Genomic DNA, 19,058 nt, shown 5'->3' on the forward strand with positions numbered 1-19,058 from the left:
GTAAAATCATGTTTTACCACTAAATGTAGCGTGCGATTTTCCAAACTAATGTGTGCTCCCTTCACTTTTTTTGAACCCTAAAAAATGTGTTTTCAATCCAAGTTTTCACAAAAAAAACAAAAAATATTTTCTACTTTGGAAATGTAGGTTGTTCTACTCATGACAAGACCCCGGCCTGTAAGCATCTTTTTGATTTCTTAAAAGAGAGAAGTATATTTTTCTTTATACATTTGTCTTAAACAATAACTACCTGGCTTACCATTTCAGGTTGATGTCGGTCGTATTATATTGGCCATGGTTCCAGAACCCGACCAACCTCAACTTCGTCCCAGGTATAGGTCTCGTAGGCGTGCAAGGCCCCAGATATATAGAACATGTGTCACCCTTTTTGGAATGCCAGATGATGAGGTATTAAGATGATACCGTCTTCCTCCACAAATCATCCTAGACACTCTCTCATTAATAGAGAGTGATCTTGAACGGCAAATTGACAGTCCCACAGCAATACCACCACTTACGCAATTAATGTCGGTGTTACATTTCTGTGCCTCAGGATCCTTTCAAACCACGGTGGGAATAGTTGCCGGAATCTCCCAATCCTCCTTTCAAGGATCCTGAGGGCAGTGATGGAGGCCCTTTTCAAACACCTCCATCATTTTATTACAATGCCATTGGATATGGGTTCCCTTAGTGTGGCAAAGGCCAATTTTTACCAAATAGCTGGCTTCCCACACATCATAGGGGTTGTGGATGGCACTCACATACCACTTCAGCCTCCAGCAAGGCTGGAGGCTATTTTTAGGAACCGCAAACACTTTCATTCACTGAATGTAATGGTGGTATGTGATGCCTCTCTCCAGATCCTGTCCCTGAATGCCAAATTCCCCGGGAGTGCACATGATTCCTTCGTCATCCTGCAATCAGGGATTTAGCACAAATTAGACAACCTACAAGCTGGTGATGCATGGCTTCTGGGCAAGTTGACACCTGTTGCAACCACTGCAAAGCTTGTTACAAAATGGTCCTGATGGGTTTTTTTTTATTTTCCCAGGAGACAGTGGTTACCCTTGCACGCCCTGGCTGCTCACTCCTTATTTGGCTCCCACACCAGGGCCACAAAGTGAGTATAATTCCGCACTTACAGCCACCAGGCAGGTGGTGGAGTGCTGTATCGGCCTTTTAAAAGGCCGATTCAGATGCCTCCACCGCTCTGGTGGCGACCTCATGTATTTGCCGGATATGGTTTCTAAAATTGTGGTCCTGTGTGGGATATTTCACAACATCGCCATAAGGATGGCCCCCCCGAGGTTGGTCGGAGGTCAGTATGTGGGGGGGCCATACACGATGATGTGGTGGCCAGATATTTTAGGAAATTATTGTCAAAAAATTATTTAATTGACGCAATGTAGACATGTAAGATTTTAATGTCCAATTTTAAATGTTTTTTATTTTAATTTAATTTTGTCTTTTATTCCATAAAATGACCCGAAAAAACAATGCCTACTACCTGATCCAAAAAATTGTCTTCATGTTGCCACATTGGATATAACTTCTGGAACAATTATTTCTTCGCCACATTTGTGGATTCATGTTGGCCTGCTACTTCTTCAAACAGTTCTTGACTGTTGTTTTTTTTTTGGGTGTTGGTTGTTTTTTGGAGTGTGTTTTCACTGTGTGAATTGATTGTCACAATTCACTTTGTGTTTATTATTTGTGTGTATTAAATTTTTGGATTTCGTTAAAAAGACTTTTCCTTGGTAAATTACAAGCAAGTGTAACCTGGTCCAAAAAAGGCAAACTTTCTTAATGGCTAATCCTGTAATGTGTTAAATTGAAAAGTATTTTACCATGCTTTGTGGCTAAAAACAAACACCAAAGGTATTATGGTGAATCAGTATGTTTTATAATCTAGGCCTAAGCAGGTTTGCTTTAATATTTACATTACCCACCAAAAAAAAAAAAATCCTGGTAATTCGACAAACCTATTGGTATTGTTAGGTGTTTAATGTGCCAGCTTACATACTTGAGCTTTCTACAATCTAATTTACATTACTTAAAAAAACATGCTCCAATAATCTACTTATGTAAGGTTAAACAATCTAATATTTACAGACAAGGAATGAGACTTGAATAAATCAAAATATATTTTATTTTTAACCACATTTTTAGGGGGGAAAAAACAAAAAAATTAATGCCGCAGGACCGCCAACATGTGATCCAGGACCACAAGCATCCCGACAACATGGCCCCTCAACGTGTGCAAGCCTTCCTGCATTGCTTGCAAACGCCTCTGGTCCTCAGTGGGTTAAAAAAAAAGTGTGGATTACTAAACTGACACCTTAATTTATATGTTACCAAACAGCTTTAAATTCAGACTATACTTTAAAAAAGATATAAAATTTTAAAAAAAACAAAGTAACGGCAAACACAAAGATTGTATGAATACAAACTAGAAAAATTACACATAAAAGACAACCAAAAAAAGGGCGAAGTTTGCCAAAACACTACATTTGTTGGTACCGTAAACTAGAAAGACACAAGTATGAGTGTTTGGACATGTGTGATATGTGTAAGGGGAAAACATCCTAGACATTGTTTTGCAAAGATATATATCCAAAACATTAGAAATACTTAACAAATTGGAAATGCACAGGCAAAAGGACAACATCACCCAAAAACCAAAAAATGCCAAAGCAACCATAGTTTAAAAGGGAAACATACCGGTCATATTGATGCCTGGTCCTGTAGCCCCGACATCGTCCTCCTCTGAGGTGGGCCAGTGCTGGTCCGATGGAGGAGGGGATATTTGACTAGGTGTGGAGGGGGAGGAAAAGAGAGGGGTGGGTGGAGGGGAGGGTGATGAAAAGAGAGGGGGGGTGGAGGGGAGGGTGAATTTTGAGGGATGATAATATTAGGAGAGGGAGGGGCCTCACGGACTGGCCGGTCTGGGATGGAGGGGGAATTTGGGGAAGGTTGGGGAGAGGAGGATTGGGTGGGAGTGGGGGATAGGGGACGAGGCTGACGACGTTGTGGGTTTAGACGTCGTAGTCTGCGCTCAGCCCCTAAATGATTTTTTAGGTTTTTATTTACTTTTGGTTTTGTTAACAATTTACACACCCCAAAATTTAAAATGACAAAAAGAAAAAAAGGAAAACATGCACACGCAGGTATGTCCTAAATAAACAAACAGGGCTTGTCGGAAAACATGCACACACAGGTATGTCCTAAATAAAGAAACAGGGCTAGACGGAAAACATGCACACGCAGGTATGCTTACATTTAAAATGTAAAAAAAACACTTACTTTCGGTAATTTGCTGACGCAAATTGGCCAAAAGGCGTGGGGACCTGCAGTGGAGATCCGACCACCGCCTTTCAAGCTGGCCGATATTGCGGCGGAAGCCCAAATTCCGCAGCCGGCGCCGCACCTCCGCATAGGCGAGCCACTTGCAGAGGTTTGTGATGGGGGCCGGATGAGCAGTGATTCTCCGATCCATCACATCTGTGAGGACCAGGAGCTCTCTGCGTCTAAATGCTGCGGCTCTCATGATGGAAATGATTTTTTTAAGAAAAAACAGTTTTAATAAAGGTCCCTGAAAAAATTTGATTGGCTAATGTACTTTGAAAAATAACAGAATGCATTGTATTGGTTATTGTATGAGTCATGTGACCTACACCCTCAGAAATATAATGTGAATTATGATAGGCTTGATGTAGTGACATGCGTAAGCTAATTTAAATAATATTAATAAAGATTAAAAATCTGCATATAAACTAACGCAAAACAATAGTAGCATTCAAACAGACATAAATTTGAAAAACCATCCCCTTGGTACAAACGTACGTATTCTGCGGAAGGAATGACACACACGAACAATAATAAAGTTTATTGACATTGTTAAAAAACCGGATTGCAAAGATGTGAATACCAATTAAGCTAATGAATATATTGAGTGCTATAAATCAATTCAAGTATGTGGGCAGAATGAAAGAGCAGGCAATCAAAAACGGACAAGGCCACTTCCGGAATTGACTTGTGCGAGCGTTCCCTGCAACCAAAGAGGAGACGGACGGTTGCTATTTCGAACGTTCGCTAGCTAGAGGAGGTGTTGTGAGACTATGGGGCGGAAGATTAGCTGCGAGCGAACATACGAGCGAGCGCTTGAATTTACATTTTTTCGCTCGTACGCCGAACGAACGAACGGCCACTTGCGTCCGGCTCTGAATGAGGCCCTGAGACGCTGGCGCCATACGTTCTGTGGATGGGATTGCAAATGTAGGCAGATATACGCCCTGAAAATGGTCATGACCCACAATTTTACCACCATTCCATTACCTCCCACAAAACGGCTCCTGTCTGTCAATCACTTGTGAATAAATCTTCACTACAATTGTAGGCACATTTGTGGCTAAAATACATGCGCAGTCCACCGATAATCGCTTAACTGCAAGGTCATTGATATAGCGTTCACATCTGAATCAGGCCTCATGTCGTACTTGTCTACTTTCTAATTTTCCTCTCCGGCAGAAGCCCAGGGAGAAGATGTAGGTGGGCACCAATGGGAGTGGGGCCAGACTATCTGCATCATTAGGTTTCACCCCCTTGTGATAAAATGCAGTGAATCCCACATACTTAACTAGGGGCAGGCGGACCAAACGATGCGATTCTCACAGAATCATTTCATTAAGCCCCATTCCCTACTCGCAAACTGCCGAACTCGGGAAAATTCCCCTTATTCCGCCCACTTCACTTGGAAGTGTGTAGGATGTGGGAGAAGTGCCTACTCTTCCGGGGTGTGGGGAGTTACCCGGAAAATCAGGAGCTTCCGGAAGGCTCTGTGTGAGTAGGCAAGTATGCCCCATGTACGAACAGCCCACTAAAAACAAAGGCTCAAACAAGACCAGGGTCGCAAGAGGAAAATGCTGAGGAAAGAAACTTAGGAGCAAGGCTGAAAGTAAAGAGGTAAAACCAGAAGGAATATTTAAATTAAGTAACACTGCCAAAATCACTGATTTAGCTCCCCTAAAAAGGGACTGATATTTTCACAAAAAAACTTGCTAAATGGAATATTTACATTTATCGGATGCGACCAGTCGGAAATACCCAGTGGGAAGCTGCCAGTCCAGCAGTGGCACTCGGAATACAATCCCTACCTCATGCTGGCTGCAACTTCATCCCCACTGTAGCCTTGGCTCCACCCCCAGTGTCCAGATCACTACTGGCCACAGTGATCAGCCAGCTCTCAGTGTCACCCCCACCTATGCCCCTATCCTAGGCATCATCGCAGCAGTGATTTAATATCCTCAGTAGCGCCCATCCTTGCTACTGCTCTGGTTTATCTTGTAGGGCTGTGAAGTCCAGCAAGAGGAAGTTTCACAGTATACAATTATATATACTTTGTGTGTATACTTTAAAATCAATATAGATGGCGAAAGTAAATCATGAATTCTGTGTGGGGTTGGAGGGATAAACCCACAAAGGGAATAAAAAGGAGTTGTGATCACACCTAAGGGCTACCGAGTGGAGTCAGTCCAAGGAGGACTGAGGCAGAAAAGTGTGCATAGAGCCCAGTGTGCCTTGAGGCCATGTCCAGACCTGCAGTCAGGCAGTAAGGGCCAAAAATTTCTGACTGTGTGAAGTTGTGGCAGCCAAGCCAGGTCAGTGGGCCTTGAAGCTGTAAAGGCCAGAAGGCCAGTGTCCATACTTGCATGCAGGCAGGATGGACCGAAAGATACTTTCCTCATGCCAGGAGGTAGTGCCTATACCTGTAAGAGAAAGGAATAAAGACTGACACTGTATTATTGTCAGGACTGTGACTATTTCAGTACATAAAGATAGACTACTTTTGCCAATGTTCCATTGTGGTCGTTGGAGGAGCTATCCTGCCTGCTTGCATGCTTCTCATTTAGGGGATAGAGTGTTAAAGTGATCATCTGTTTCCAAGGAGTTGTCAGGTTGTGGGATTCCTAGATTGCTCATTATTTCAAACCTGATTCCATTTGGGTAACATGTTTTGATATTTCCTATGGATCTCAGTCCTCTAGTATAAAGCCTGTTACTGTGTCTCAGTGTCTGTGCAACGTTGCTTTCAGGTCTTTTCTTGGACTCCTGCCAGATCCCCGCTGTGCCTGTGGATTGCTGTGGACTTTGTTATATTCCAGATGAACTTCTGATGTCTGTCACCCGCTGCACTACAGGGCCCAGCATTCCTATTACCTAAGTATTGCTTGTTGCTCCATCACTGCAGTTTCACCATTTTGCTGCACTATTTACTTTGCTTGTTGTCATTCCATTCCTGTGGATATTGCACTCATCCTTGTTACAGTTGTCAACTGCACCATTACAGTGTCATCTCTGCATCATGGGGCTCAACCCCACTCCAAACCCTAGCCACATTACAGGGCCCAACCCTGCTACAATCTTCTCTGCATCACGGGGCTCAGCCCCGCTCCGAACCCTAGCCACACTACACAGCCAAACCCTGCTACAATCTTCTCTACATCACGGGGCTCAACCCCGCTACGATATTCTCCGCATCACGGGACTCAATCGCGCTACAATATTCTCAGCATCACTGGACTCAGGCCCTCATTCAGAGGCGGTCGGAGGATGCAAGCGGTCGCTCAGAAACTGGGTGGCCGCTTGCATCCTGACCGCCCGCCTCTGTTTCGGTTGTTAGGCTGTGGGTTTACACCCACAGCTCTAACGACCGCTCGGGTGATGGTCGCGGGGGTAGGGGTAGGGTCTCACTTGTCGTAAGCCCCGGAAAGCTTCTGGCTCTGTCAGAGCCGGAAGCTCTCCACTGACATCACTAGTGATGTCAGTGGGGCCTCCCCCAAACGGTAGGCGTTCCCATGGGAATGCCTCCGTTTGGGCTGCCACCCCCCGGCCCGCCTTCCAAACGGGGCGAGCTGTCAATCAACATCGACAGCTCGCCCCCTTTGGAAAGAGACCCGCTACGACCGGCGCTGTCGGTCGTAGCGGGTCTCACGCATGCGCACGAGGGAGCCGTCTCCCTCGTGCGCATGCGCACTGGCCAAACATCGAGGCGGCTGTGCGGTCGTAGACCGCACAGCCGCCTCTGAATGAGGTCCTTAATCCCGCTACAATATTCTCCGCATCACGGGGCTCAACCCCGCTACAATCCTCTTTGCATCATGGGGCTCAACCCTGCTCCGAACTCTAGCCACGCCGCAGGGCTCAACCCTGTAATGGAATCTCATCGCCTTACAGGGTTTAACCCTGCTCCGACTTCACTATCCCACAAGGCTCAAATTTGCTTCATCTCTCACTGCACTACAGGGCTCGGCCCTGTCACGGAACTATATTATTCTGCAGGGCCCGCTCTGCTCCGGATTTCCATTTGTACAGGGTTCTACCCTGGCAAAGGTCCTCAGTGTCATCCTGAGGTGTTGGCCTCATTCTGGACTCGGGGTTCCCTACAACGTTAGTCCTTATATGTTAAAGACTGCATATATATATTTGGGGATTCTTTCCTATACTTATTATTGCATATGTGAACCTCTGTGCTGTTTGAGACTTTATCTGAGACTTTGCTGATTATCATTCTTTTGTGAATAAATTCTATTTTACTTTTATCCTGTGCTACTGAGTTTTATGGAAAGGTCAATCCTAAAACCACTCCAGTTTATTGTGCCTAGTAGGCCTGCCTCCCTCCAGGAGTCTCAAGTGTCGGCAGCATGACAATTATGTTTGCAGACTAGCTTTCCATTACAGTTAGGATGCAAGAAGTAAGGTAGTGCCCTGCATGGGGACTAGGTCATTCATTATTTTGTTCCTGAATGCTGATGGTAAAGCTCATTTATTTCTATAAATGGTCACTTCGCTATTTCTTATGGTTGTCTATTTGTCACCTCCATTTTTTCCTCTTGTGTTCTTTTTGTGTTTATTTGGAATACCTTATCTCTTTAAGTATACATACATATAGTTATTTGATCACATGTAATGGTTTACTAATACTAGTAATAGTATATTGCATAACTTGTTTTTTTTTAGGATGTTCCAGAGGACATCCTATGTGGTAGGTTTTTGGATGACATTATTGTAAGTCTATTTAAGGTATTATTTATATTGATTGCATGTTATTTGTCTTTTTTCCAGAGCCACACATATATTGATTCATGTCTATATTGCTATTATTTACATTATTTTATCATTTAAAAAAAAAATCAACAATTTTTGAGACATTTTTGGAAATAAATATTAGTGGCTAAAAAAAATTTTTCATGCAAGACAGGAAAACAGGTCACCTCCATAAATCGAAATATAAGCAAACAAATGTAAGGAATAAGTCAACCTTTTACCCATGCTATCTAAAAGGCCCATATGTGAACAAATTTTAAAAGATGGTTGTAGAAGCTTTGCAAAATGGGATGAGTACGGAATGCCTGTACTCGGGATCCCATCGGTCAATCCCGACGACGACATCCAGAGAGGGTTAGGATACCGACACATGTCGGTTGGTATCCTAACCCTCCCCCTACCCCTCCCCGATGCCTAAACCTAACCTCCCCCTCCTCGGTGCGTAAACCTAAACCTCCCCCCTAGTGCCTAAAGCTGGCCACACACATAGCGATATTTTACCCGATCTGGCCGATTCCGACATATTGGAACGATAGATTGTGTAAAATATGGCCAAATCCTGAGTAAATCGTGAGTCCCCACTCACGATCACAATGCGATGCGCGTTCCCGCTGGTCGCACATCGCATCGTCACTTCTGCCATGCAGTAGTGCAGATCTGACAATCTAGGGCCTGATGCACTGTGAAAGTCTAACTGCAGGAGAGATCGTATGAAGATTGGACACCAAATCATGTGCAGATCGTGTGGAGAGCTGCCGGGGAGAGTTTCGAGGGAAATCGTACACATCTGTTGAATGTGAGCACATCGCTATGTCTGTGGCCAGCTTACACTAACCATTTATTCCAGGCATATTGAGCATTCCCTTACATTTTCCCAGAGGTGATTTTTAGGGAATGAGTCACATGAATTGAACCAGTTTTCCTTTGCAATGCTTATTGGGTTTTGTATTTTATATTTCCAATGTGTATACACATACAGCATTGAATAATTTTGTTCAGAATATTCACAATATTGCTTTTGTTCTGTATAAAGCATAAATCAAATGGGATTTGTATAAAAGAAAAAGTAGTAAAAATATTATGGCATTGATGCATACCTCTATGTCTATGTAAACTACAGTTCTAGTTGAAAGATGTTATCATATATTGCTCACTGGTATCATGCAAATACCACAGCCCCTACCCTAGAGAATACAAAAGCATTTGGAGATTGTTTACAACTACTTGTGTAATGTGACATAACGGAGACCTCCGGTCACACGTACACCCCCACCTCCCCTCTCAGTAGACATACTTAGTTTGGGCACATCAATGTATTTGTATCAGTAATACTTCAGTGTAAACTACACTTATAAAATGTAAAATACATGAGATATTTCAGATTGCATCCGCCTGACCAATATGGTCACTTTCTTTCCATTATGGATTATCAAACAGCTAAAAAGATGCCCTCAAGAAAGATGGCGATTACACACTCGAATTCCTTCCCCTATGTCCCTAATCAGATCCCCCAAAATCAGCAGTCATGGCGAAGCTCTGCATCGTAGCTGCGGTTCTTACGGTGTTTATTGCAGTTACCCAAACCGGGAGACTTGTGGGTGGGAAGACAGATGTGAATGTGAATGAGGACGGTGTGAAACGGGCGCTGAGGTTTGCTGAGAATGAGTACAACAAGCGCAGCAACGATATGTATGAGAGCCGGGTGACCAAGGTGGAGCGGGCACAGAGACAGGTGAGAGCAGAAACAACAAGCCCTGCATCGCCCATGATGCTGATGATAATAATAATAATATTGATGCTGCCCAGTCCCAGTTTCTAAAAACACGTTTAGAATGTCCTGTTACATTCCTTTAACTGTGTAACATCTATAGGGCCATTTCACACCCGGCCAGCAAAAAAACTGTAGCAATTTTAATAATGTATGAAAACAGATGGGTCCTTTTCCCACGGACACGCCACGGTCGCTGTGTTAGGGCTATTTCACATATGCCAGTTTTCACCGGACGGCAAAAATCCGGGCGTTTTTTTCATGTGGGTATTTTCCTTTTACACACCGTTTTTTGTGCCGTGTATGATGGTTTTGCCGTGTGTATGTTTTTTTTTTCCAATCTTTAACTTTAAAACCATGGACGGCAGCCGTCCATTTCAGTGGATATTCCTGGCTGTAACATGGTGTCCATGCCGTCTGAAAGGACCCATTTATTTACATTAATAAAAGTAGTAAGCGGCAATTTTTTCCGTATGGTGAAAACCGGTGTGTGTGAAATAGCCTATACAGCCGGGAATAGCCACTGACAAGGATGGCTGCCGTGGAGTTTCTCTGCCGTACCTGCAAGTCAGCGAATCACAGTTTGCAATCTTGCTTTTCACACACACATCGGCATTTCTGTGCTTGTACCCGCCCACAACTCCGCCTGCTGCTGCTGTGCATGCCTACTACTTTAAATAAAACAAACCACAGCATTAAAAACGACTTAAAGCCGTTGCATATGAAAGGCACTGTATGCCGGAAAAAAAATGTCCAGCTTGTGACGTTTTTTTTGCTAGCCAGTGAAAACCGGTGTGTGTGAAACAGTCCATAAGCAGCAAGGGCTATGCATTTCCTAGTATTGATTTTCAGACTCCCACTGCTATATTATGAAGCCCATTTAAAATAAAATAAATAAAAGAAAGTTTTATAAACAGATTTTTTTTTCTGAGTAGAATATTCCTCAGCTTGTAAATTGCTTAATTTAAAATGTTAATGACCTGTAATGGCTCTACTATTTTTACAAGATAGCAGCGCCGATAGCCTGGGCCATGTAGGAACGGTCAGATCGCCTGACCGGTCGGCCCGCTGTAGCTGTCGTTATCGACAGCTACAGCCTGGCGCTGCCCTATCCCCAAAGCAGGGGCTGCTACCGGCTCCAGACTGCACGCGGAGATCTCGCGATACTTGCGAGATTCTGCGCATGCTCAGTGGAGCTGGCCGGGACAGAGACACAGCACATCAGCACTAGGCTGATGCGCTGTGGTCTCTAGCAGGTAGCGCCGGAGGGGGGAGTTAACGCTCCCCCTCTCCGGCCGATGAGATGTTTTTACATCACATTGGTAGTGCATTCTGCTTCGCCTCGGTAAAGAGGGGAAGCGTTATTGCGGCACGTTAGGTGCCGCTATCATACATCTACCCCATTATCCTGTACTTGTTTGGAAGTATTATAGTTTGAAAAAACACAAACACTTTACTGTGTTAAAATAATTATACACACACACATATAATTACTGCTGTGATGATGCTTTCGAGAGGGGCCAGGGTGGGGGTGACACTAGGGCTACCCAATTACTGTAACCAGCAGTGATCTAGACACTGGGGCGGAGCCACAGCTACTAGGTGATGCTGGGCTGCCTGATTACTGTGGGGGTGGAGCACAAGGTGAGTAGTGTCTTTCAAGGGCCCGAACACTGTGGCCAGCAGTGATCAAGACAAATTGCATACGTAGGTGAGTACCTGGAAACCCTAACCCCCCCCCCCCCCCCCGGCCTCCAATCAATTGCCATGAAGGATATATATAATATTTTATTTATTTAATTTTTCATACTGAGGAGCAGCCGGATGTCAGACAACTGTGTCGCTGGCTGACTACACAGTGCCTGTCCAAATTGACATGCACCAGGTCCAGCCATCGCGGAGGAGAACAGAAAGGCAGAAGGAGCAGAGTAGCTCCTCCCACCCTGCTCCTTCTGCCTTTCTGTTCTCCATAAAGGACAAACTGCAAAAAAGCAGATAGTCTGAAGCAAGAGGTCAGTCATTGTACAAGGGCTGGGCTACATAGGGTTAATCTGCACAGGGAGGGGAGATTCTCACTTCCACCATCTGGGTCCCAGGGACATGAAGAAACACCAGTCAGCTGATGCAGTGACTGCACACTGGGAAGTCTTTTGTAGAGCTCCTCCCTGCTGCTGCCTGGCTGTGTCACAGAACGAGCTGCTATGCCTCTGGAAGCAGCAAATGTAAGTGAAATTTACAAGTTAGATGCTTGTAATTTAATTGTTCTAGTAGCTGCTCCTAATGCACAGGGGAGGCACAGTATGCACAGGCACTAGCAGGAATCCCCCATTCCTACACAATCAGACGCAGACCCCCTCCTCCCAGCCTGTCACCACATGCAGAGCAGCAACATATACCTGGAACCTTCTCCCAGCAGACTCAGGGCCTGATTCAGACCCGCTCGCAAGCAGGTCTATGGTGGCCCAGTACACATGCGCATGACGGAGTCGGCTCCGTCGTGCGCATGCGCGAGACCCGGATAGCGACGGGCAAACAGTCGCTCTGGGTCTCATAGCAAAGGGGGCCTGCAGTCGATGTTGAGTGACAGCACGCCCCCTTTGGTGGGCGGGCCGGGGGCATGGCTGCCCAGACGCCTACCATCTAGGGCTGGCCCCACTCTGGTAGAGCCGAAAGCACTCCTGGGCTTGCGGCAACGAGACCCTACCACAAGGGTCTCGTTGCAAGCCCGATGATCGGGATGGTCTTGACCATCGCGACCATCTTCTTGGCTGCTCGCTTTATCTGTGGGTGGTCACCCAGAGCTATGCGAGCGGCCAGGAGGCCGCTCTAAAAAAAACAGAAGGCCGGCCCTGATTCAGAGTGAGCGCTCTGTCAGAGCGTCCGGCTCTGAATCAGGCCCTCAGCCCCATACATGATGTGGAATTGACTCCAGTCCAAAATGTTCCCCATTCAGGTTTTCACTCTCCCACCCCCTGCTTGTGACCAGTGTCAGTCTGGCTGAGGTGTAATTGTCACCTATGTTACTAACTTACATGCAGCTAAAGGTGGAGACATGTCATAGCCTGCCCCAAAGTCTGTGTGTGTTCCCCCTACACCAGCTCCCTGACCCCTCCATAGCCGCCCAATGCTAATCTGCATCACTTCCCTGACACTTTCATAGACTCCACTACTTCTCTGCATCACTTCCCTGACTCCTTCATGCCCTCTACTACCTCTCTGCACTACCATCGTGACCCCTTCATGCCCACCACTATCTCTCTTCACTACCCCCTGTCCCTCCATGCCCACCACCATCTCTCTGTGTTATCTCCCTGACCCACCACTACTAAACTGCACCATCCCCTGTCCCCTCCATGCCCTCTACTACCTCGCTGTACTACCATCATGACCCCTTCATGCCCGACACTATCTCTCTTCTCTACCCCCCTGTCCCCTCCATGCCCACCACTACCTCTCTGCGTTAACTCCCTGACCCACCACTACTAAACTGCACCATCTCCTGCCCCCTTCATGCCCACCACTACCTCTCTGCATTATCTCCCTGACCCACCACTACTAAACTGCACCACCTCATCCCCTACATGCCCTCTACTACCTCTCTGCACTACCATCATGACCCCTTCATGCCCACCACTACCTCTCTGCGTTACTCCCCATGACCCCTCCATGCTTGCCTCTGCCTCTCTGCATTATCATCGACCCACCACCACATTTTATAAATGATGCTGTACTTGTTTGCCTGCGTTCATGTTATTAAGTGAAAGCGGTATCTGTTTGTGTATGTGTGTGTCTGTGTCAGTGTGTGTGGGTCTGTATTCGGTATTTGGAACCCCCCTTTTCAAAATCCTGCATTTGCCACTGGGGGGACTCCAAGATTGGCAGCTGCTGGAATGGGTGAAGCCCAGCCTGGCGGGGTCGCTTCTTATGCGACCACGCTAGGCAAGTGGTTAAATATGTAGTTCACAAAATATTTATCTTATATAAAGTTGTTTTAGACCTCCATAAACCAGAAAAAATCAAACCATTTATGCTGTCCATTACATAAAGGGGTTGATTATATTAGACCAGCCCTGTGAGACCGCATGAGTAAGTACGGCTATATGCTATACTTATGGTAGCTCCGGATTTGCTGATTTTTGTTTGACGCTCAGTTGAGCTATGTACAAAAATCCGCAAGTTTGGGGCGAGATGTGGTGGTATTGCCAATGTTTCCTTGCTGTTGCAACAGTAACTCGCTCCCTTGCGGCTAATTACCTCAAGCCCAAAGTGTTTGCAGTTGAATGTTACAGAAATTAAATGTCAAGATATATTCCCCGTTTTATTAATGTGAAGTTGTGTGTAAAACAGTACATTATTGGTTATGTAAATGGTTGGTATCCCGTCAGCTAGTCGACATTCAGAAGGTCCACAAGTTATTAATGTCGACATTCAGAATGTCGACATGTACAATAGGTTGATAACAAAACTGTCAACATACAATTAGGTCGCCATGGGTAAAATGTTGATTTTAGGGTTAAGGTTAGACTAAAGTAAGATAAAAAAAAAACATGTGAATTTCAGGTGTGTTGATATTCTGAATGTGTCAACTGTTTTCTTGTTGACCTAATGACCATGTCGACGTTCTGACTGTTGACATTAAGAACCTATTGACATTCTGAATGTTGACTAGTCATACCGCACTCAAATGGTCAACTATCACTGTTTATTTCTAATTTTATTCACCAAGGTGGTACCCGTTAGCCACTAGTGAATTCATGTTGGATAGGAGTTAGGTATACTTAAAAATTAGAGGTTCTCAACCTGCGGTACTTGAAAAAATGTCTGTAATAGAGGGACATCCAGGTAAGTGGACACTTAGGGCGGTATTCAATTGCTTTCGGTGCCCAGATCTCCCGTCTAAAGTGAAGGGAGATCGCGGGCCTCTATTCAATTGTTTCTGCTTTTCACGCTGATCACGCCCAAAGTGTTCGGGTTTAGCCGCTTAAATCGCCTTCCCCCCACCAAAGTGCTGGACGCGATCGTGAAAAGTGTCGTTTGGGCGCCAAACAGGTCACTTTTCGCCCATTTCAGCTCGCACACACTGGGGCTGCGAGCTGAAATGGAGCGCTGGTAGCTGATCGCGCCCAACAGGAGCAACAATTGAGTAGCTCTGTCGGGCGTGAAGGGGGCTCTAAGCAATTGAAATCCGCCCTTAGGGGTCAATCCTAATAGTTGCGGGTAGCGAGTTTGTTTCTTAAAACTCACGGACTTCGCACTAATGTGCGCTCCAGACAACTCCAATCTAATTAAAACTGCCTCCAATTAATCCAGTCCAATTAAAACTGCCTATTCACGGTACTTGCAGCGAAGGAGTGCAAATTAACTGCAAAATGAGATGAGAGAAGTGCATTACAAAGTGTGGGAGACCATCCTGGACACCCCAAAATTGATGATTTCCTTAGCAGGACCAAATAGAATGTAGTTTGTGGGCATTAGGAAGGTACTGTAGGTTTTTAAATGTTGTCGAATGGCTGATTTTTGCTTTTTTTTTTTAATGAAAAAAAAATTATGAAAAGCTAACTTTTTGTTTAATCTCAAACAAATTAAATGAAAAATTCAAAAAGTAGGAAAAAAAGTGATTTTAAAGTACTTTGAGGGCACCTTGAAAAATTGTAAAGAAAATGATAAAAAAAAAACAATTATTTTTCAATTAATAAAATATTAAATAAATTTGGGGTGCCTAAACTAACGAAAAAGTTGATTCGGGGGTAATTCGAGTACATTTTTTTAAAAATTATTTTCACGTAATTATTGGACTAATTAAGCTAATTTGAAACTTCCAATTGCCTAATTAGTCGTCATTAGGGGGTGTGCCCAAGGAGTTCAGCACAGTGGGCCTGATTCAGACCTGCTCACTAGATGCATTCGCTCGCTCCCAGCATATGCAAATCCTGCGCACGCCCAGCAAGCCAGGCGATTGCATGCAAGGCATTAGCACACCCACTATGTCTTGGCGAGCGATCACTTTGTGTATGCAGACGCCCACCAGCCATTCTTAAGACACCCACTTGTGGATGTCATCTCTAGGAAGTGCCTGAAATCATTGGTACATCAAGCACCATCGGATGCAATCGCAGCGCTGGAGGTTGACTATACCCTGCCGCAAGCACTGTGATCACTTCAGTGTGAAATCCCACCAAGTGTACTATGACGCTGCCTTTTAATTATGTACGCCTCTGAAATGGCTTTGTAACACTCAGGTACGCCTGCGTTCGCACCTCCACTCCCCCGTTTCTAGTGGACTGCCCCTGTCACCACCCACAAACGGCCTTTCCTGACACTCATTCAGATAGGCTGTCTATGCTGGGCGAGCAATCCTTCCTGATCTTTCACAGTGGTTCGCGCATTTTGATGCATACGCATGTGCAGATTGCAAATATCGGCCAGCTACGAGCGATCGCTTCCTAGCGAGCAGGTCTGAATCAGGTCCAGTGTCCTGACATTTTAGCCTTAAAATAAAGATTTTCCTTTCCATCTCTCACCCTCGGGGAATTTCGAATGGATAAATGCGAATTCAGTCTCACTGGTTCAGTGCGAGTTGCTAATTTTATTGTGCAAATTCGAAGAGAAAATAGCAACTCGCAATTCGCACCTAATAGGATTGACCCTTTAGAGAAAGCAGTGTTCTAAGGATCTCTAGCCCCATGCAACACATTCTCTATAGCTGGAACAGATGGCATAAATGAACTATAGTTTTATTGCCATGTTTATATTTTTCCTAAATTATATAATACAATTCATTTTATATGTGTGACGTTTCTTTTTTCTAGTTTATAGTACATTTATTCATTTTATATGTAGAGGTGCCTAAAAATATCTAATCACAATTAGACTACTTACAAATGTATTGCTTTGCAAATGTTGGGGGTACAACTAACGCAAATGGACTGCCAGGGGGTACTCGGGCGGAAACGTATTATTGATAACTACTATTCTATATTATAGAATTACTAACAGCAATAGGGGGGCATATTTATTAAAACTATTTTGAGAGAAATCCTATGACAACAGCAGTTTTCAGAAGATACCTGCAAAAGTTAGGTTTCCCCAGAATGTTTTAGTTTGCAAAACCAGCTCCCATAGGTTTAATGCTAAAATATCAAAAGTGCTTGGCCTTGATAGTTAACATTATATTTAGCCTATGGGCAATAGTTATGCAAAGTAGGAGAATGATTTCTCTCCAGTGTGTCTGCTTGCATGCACAGTAGCTCTGAACTCCAAGGTATAGTGACAAAATAACCATATCCGAGGCGTCTCTTGCCAGTGCGTTTATTGACTGTCCCGGTTGAAAGCCGAGGGTGTGTGTATGCAAAGAGGAGTTTACTCAAACCCCCTCTGCATGCAGTCACTCAGAAATTGCTGCTTCTTATTGGTCCGTCCTTCCTTCCCTTTCCTCTGCAGCTATTTTAGTGTTGAACGCCTTTGGAGGGTTACCAATTGTACAGCATTGTACTTGGAGAAAATTAGAGCTTTAAATAAATATTGTTTTATATTTCTCATTTGGGTTTATTCTTTCAATTTAGATTGTATCTGGGATTTTATACTCTATGGATTTGGAAATCGCTCGAACACAGTGTAGAAAGCCAACCACGGACATTAACAACTGTGCATTCCATACAGATCCCGCCACTGCTAAGGTATTATGCAATATAATATATTTATGTAGTAAATGTAAATAAATTTCAATGTACCTACTTTAAATTTAGATTTTTTTTCTTTTAAGTTTTTTTTTTCACAAGACAGTTAAGGGCTGATGCAGAGTCAGTTTTATGTATGCATCTTGCATGTTTTTGCACTGCACATGCTCTTAATACGAGTATACACAACTTAGGGCGATATGGAGTTGCTTCTGCACTTGCGGCATGGTGGACTTATAAGTATGACAGCAATGAAACCAAGCATACGGATGGGTGTGGTGAAGCCACAGAGATACATACAACTCAGCATATGCACAGCTATACACCTTTATTTCCATGTGTGCCGTGCAGGTGTAATTACATCAGATATGCTTTCAACTGTACATCAGCCCATAAGTTTTACTTATGCATACACAATATATGAACTATATTCTATTAAAAATGTCAATGTTAACCATTTTGTTTATTTCTTGTAGAGCACGTTGTGCCACTTCGAAGTGACCACTGTTCCTTGGAAGACCATTACTGAGCTGATTAAAATGGATTGTAATTAAGTTTGCTACTTAGCATATTAAATGTCTTTAGAATTTTAATAATGTTTTACAACATAGCAAACTATTAACTCTGCTATGTGCACATATTTTTAGTATAGACAATCTACTTGGATAATGCACAAAATAATCAAATGTATTCATACTAATAAATATATTCAGTATATTTCATTAAAAAAATATTTGTAGTGTGTTTCTTCATTGGACTGTTAGTGCATTTTCTGTGATGACACTTAAGGGTATAGCTACTAAAATGAGAGTTTTTAGAAGTGGAGATTTTGCCCAGAGCCACCAATCAGATTCTGTCTTTTAGAAGGTGCTAGTTAAATGGTAAGTAGAATCGAATTGGTGGCTATGGGCAACATCTCCACTCTCGCTTTAGTAAATATACCCCTTAGTCTTCATTCTAGCACCCAGCACCTAGCACCTGATAAAACCCTGCACGGGTGCTTCTAGAACACTAAGCTGATGTAGCAAACTGCTGAGATTCAGCAGTTTGTGTGCTAGAAGCACCAGAGCAGAGCGCAGCATCCCAGGCAGGAAAGAGGAATTGCACGGGTTTTATCAGGTGCAGGGTTCTAGGATGACAACGAACACTTATACAGCACAGAAAACTTGTTTGACTGTATTATGCTATAACATGGACCCTAAATAAACACATAATATATATCTCTTAATTTTATACATATTGTGATGTCTTAGCTTTTTTGGTTCTTTTGTATAGGTGTTTACTTTGAGCTTGTCTGAGCCTACATCATAATTTAAAAAGCACTTCTCTTCATTCTATGTTATTGTTTCTGACACATGGGTATATGAAAATCTTTTCAGAATGGGACTTCTCCCTGTCCCTTATGTCTGTGATATACAGTGATTTATTTTTTAAAGTTGAACCATTTTTTGCCAAGTGCATTTCTAACTCCAAAAATTTTATATTTGGTCCTGTTTGCTTTATTATACATG

The 19,058-nt window shown here is 43.8% G+C and overlaps 1 protein-coding gene across 1 annotated transcript; it reads left to right on the forward strand.

Annotated features, from left to right (window-relative positions):
• The first annotated feature begins 9,582 nt into the window (after nt 1-9,582).
• Nucleotides 9,583-18,733, forward strand: LOC148542201 (cystatin-like). Its single transcript, XM_088470854.1, has 3 exons — nt 9,583-9,835; nt 17,434-17,547; nt 18,024-18,733. Exons 1-3 carry the CDS (start codon nt 9,629-9,631, stop codon nt 18,099-18,101), a joined length of 399 nt encoding a protein of 132 aa, XP_088326980.1. The 5' UTR covers nt 9,583-9,628; the 3' UTR covers nt 18,102-18,733.
• Nucleotides 18,734-19,058: the final 325 nt, after the last annotated feature.

This window comes from Taudactylus pleione, unplaced genomic scaffold (assembly GCF_031769625.1).
Source record: "Taudactylus pleione unplaced genomic scaffold, aTauple2 ptg000015l, whole genome shotgun sequence".
Lineage (NCBI taxonomy): Eukaryota > Metazoa > Chordata > Amphibia > Anura > Myobatrachidae > Taudactylus > Taudactylus pleione.

What these genes read in the sequence shown, in the direction of transcription:
- LOC148542201 (XM_088470854.1), top strand. Translation starts at nt 9,629, where the DNA reads ATGGCGAAGCTCTGCATCGTAGCTGCGGTTCTTACGGTGTTTATTGCA. An exon ending in TGGAGCGGGCACAGAGACAG is followed by an intron (nt 9,836 to 17,433) that starts GTGAGAGCAGAA and finishes CTTTCAATTTAG; the next exon opens with ATTGTATCTGGGATTTTATA. An exon ending in CAGATCCCGCCACTGCTAAG is followed by an intron (nt 17,548 to 18,023) that starts GTATTATGCAAT and finishes TATTTCTTGTAG; the next exon opens with AGCACGTTGTGCCACTTCGA.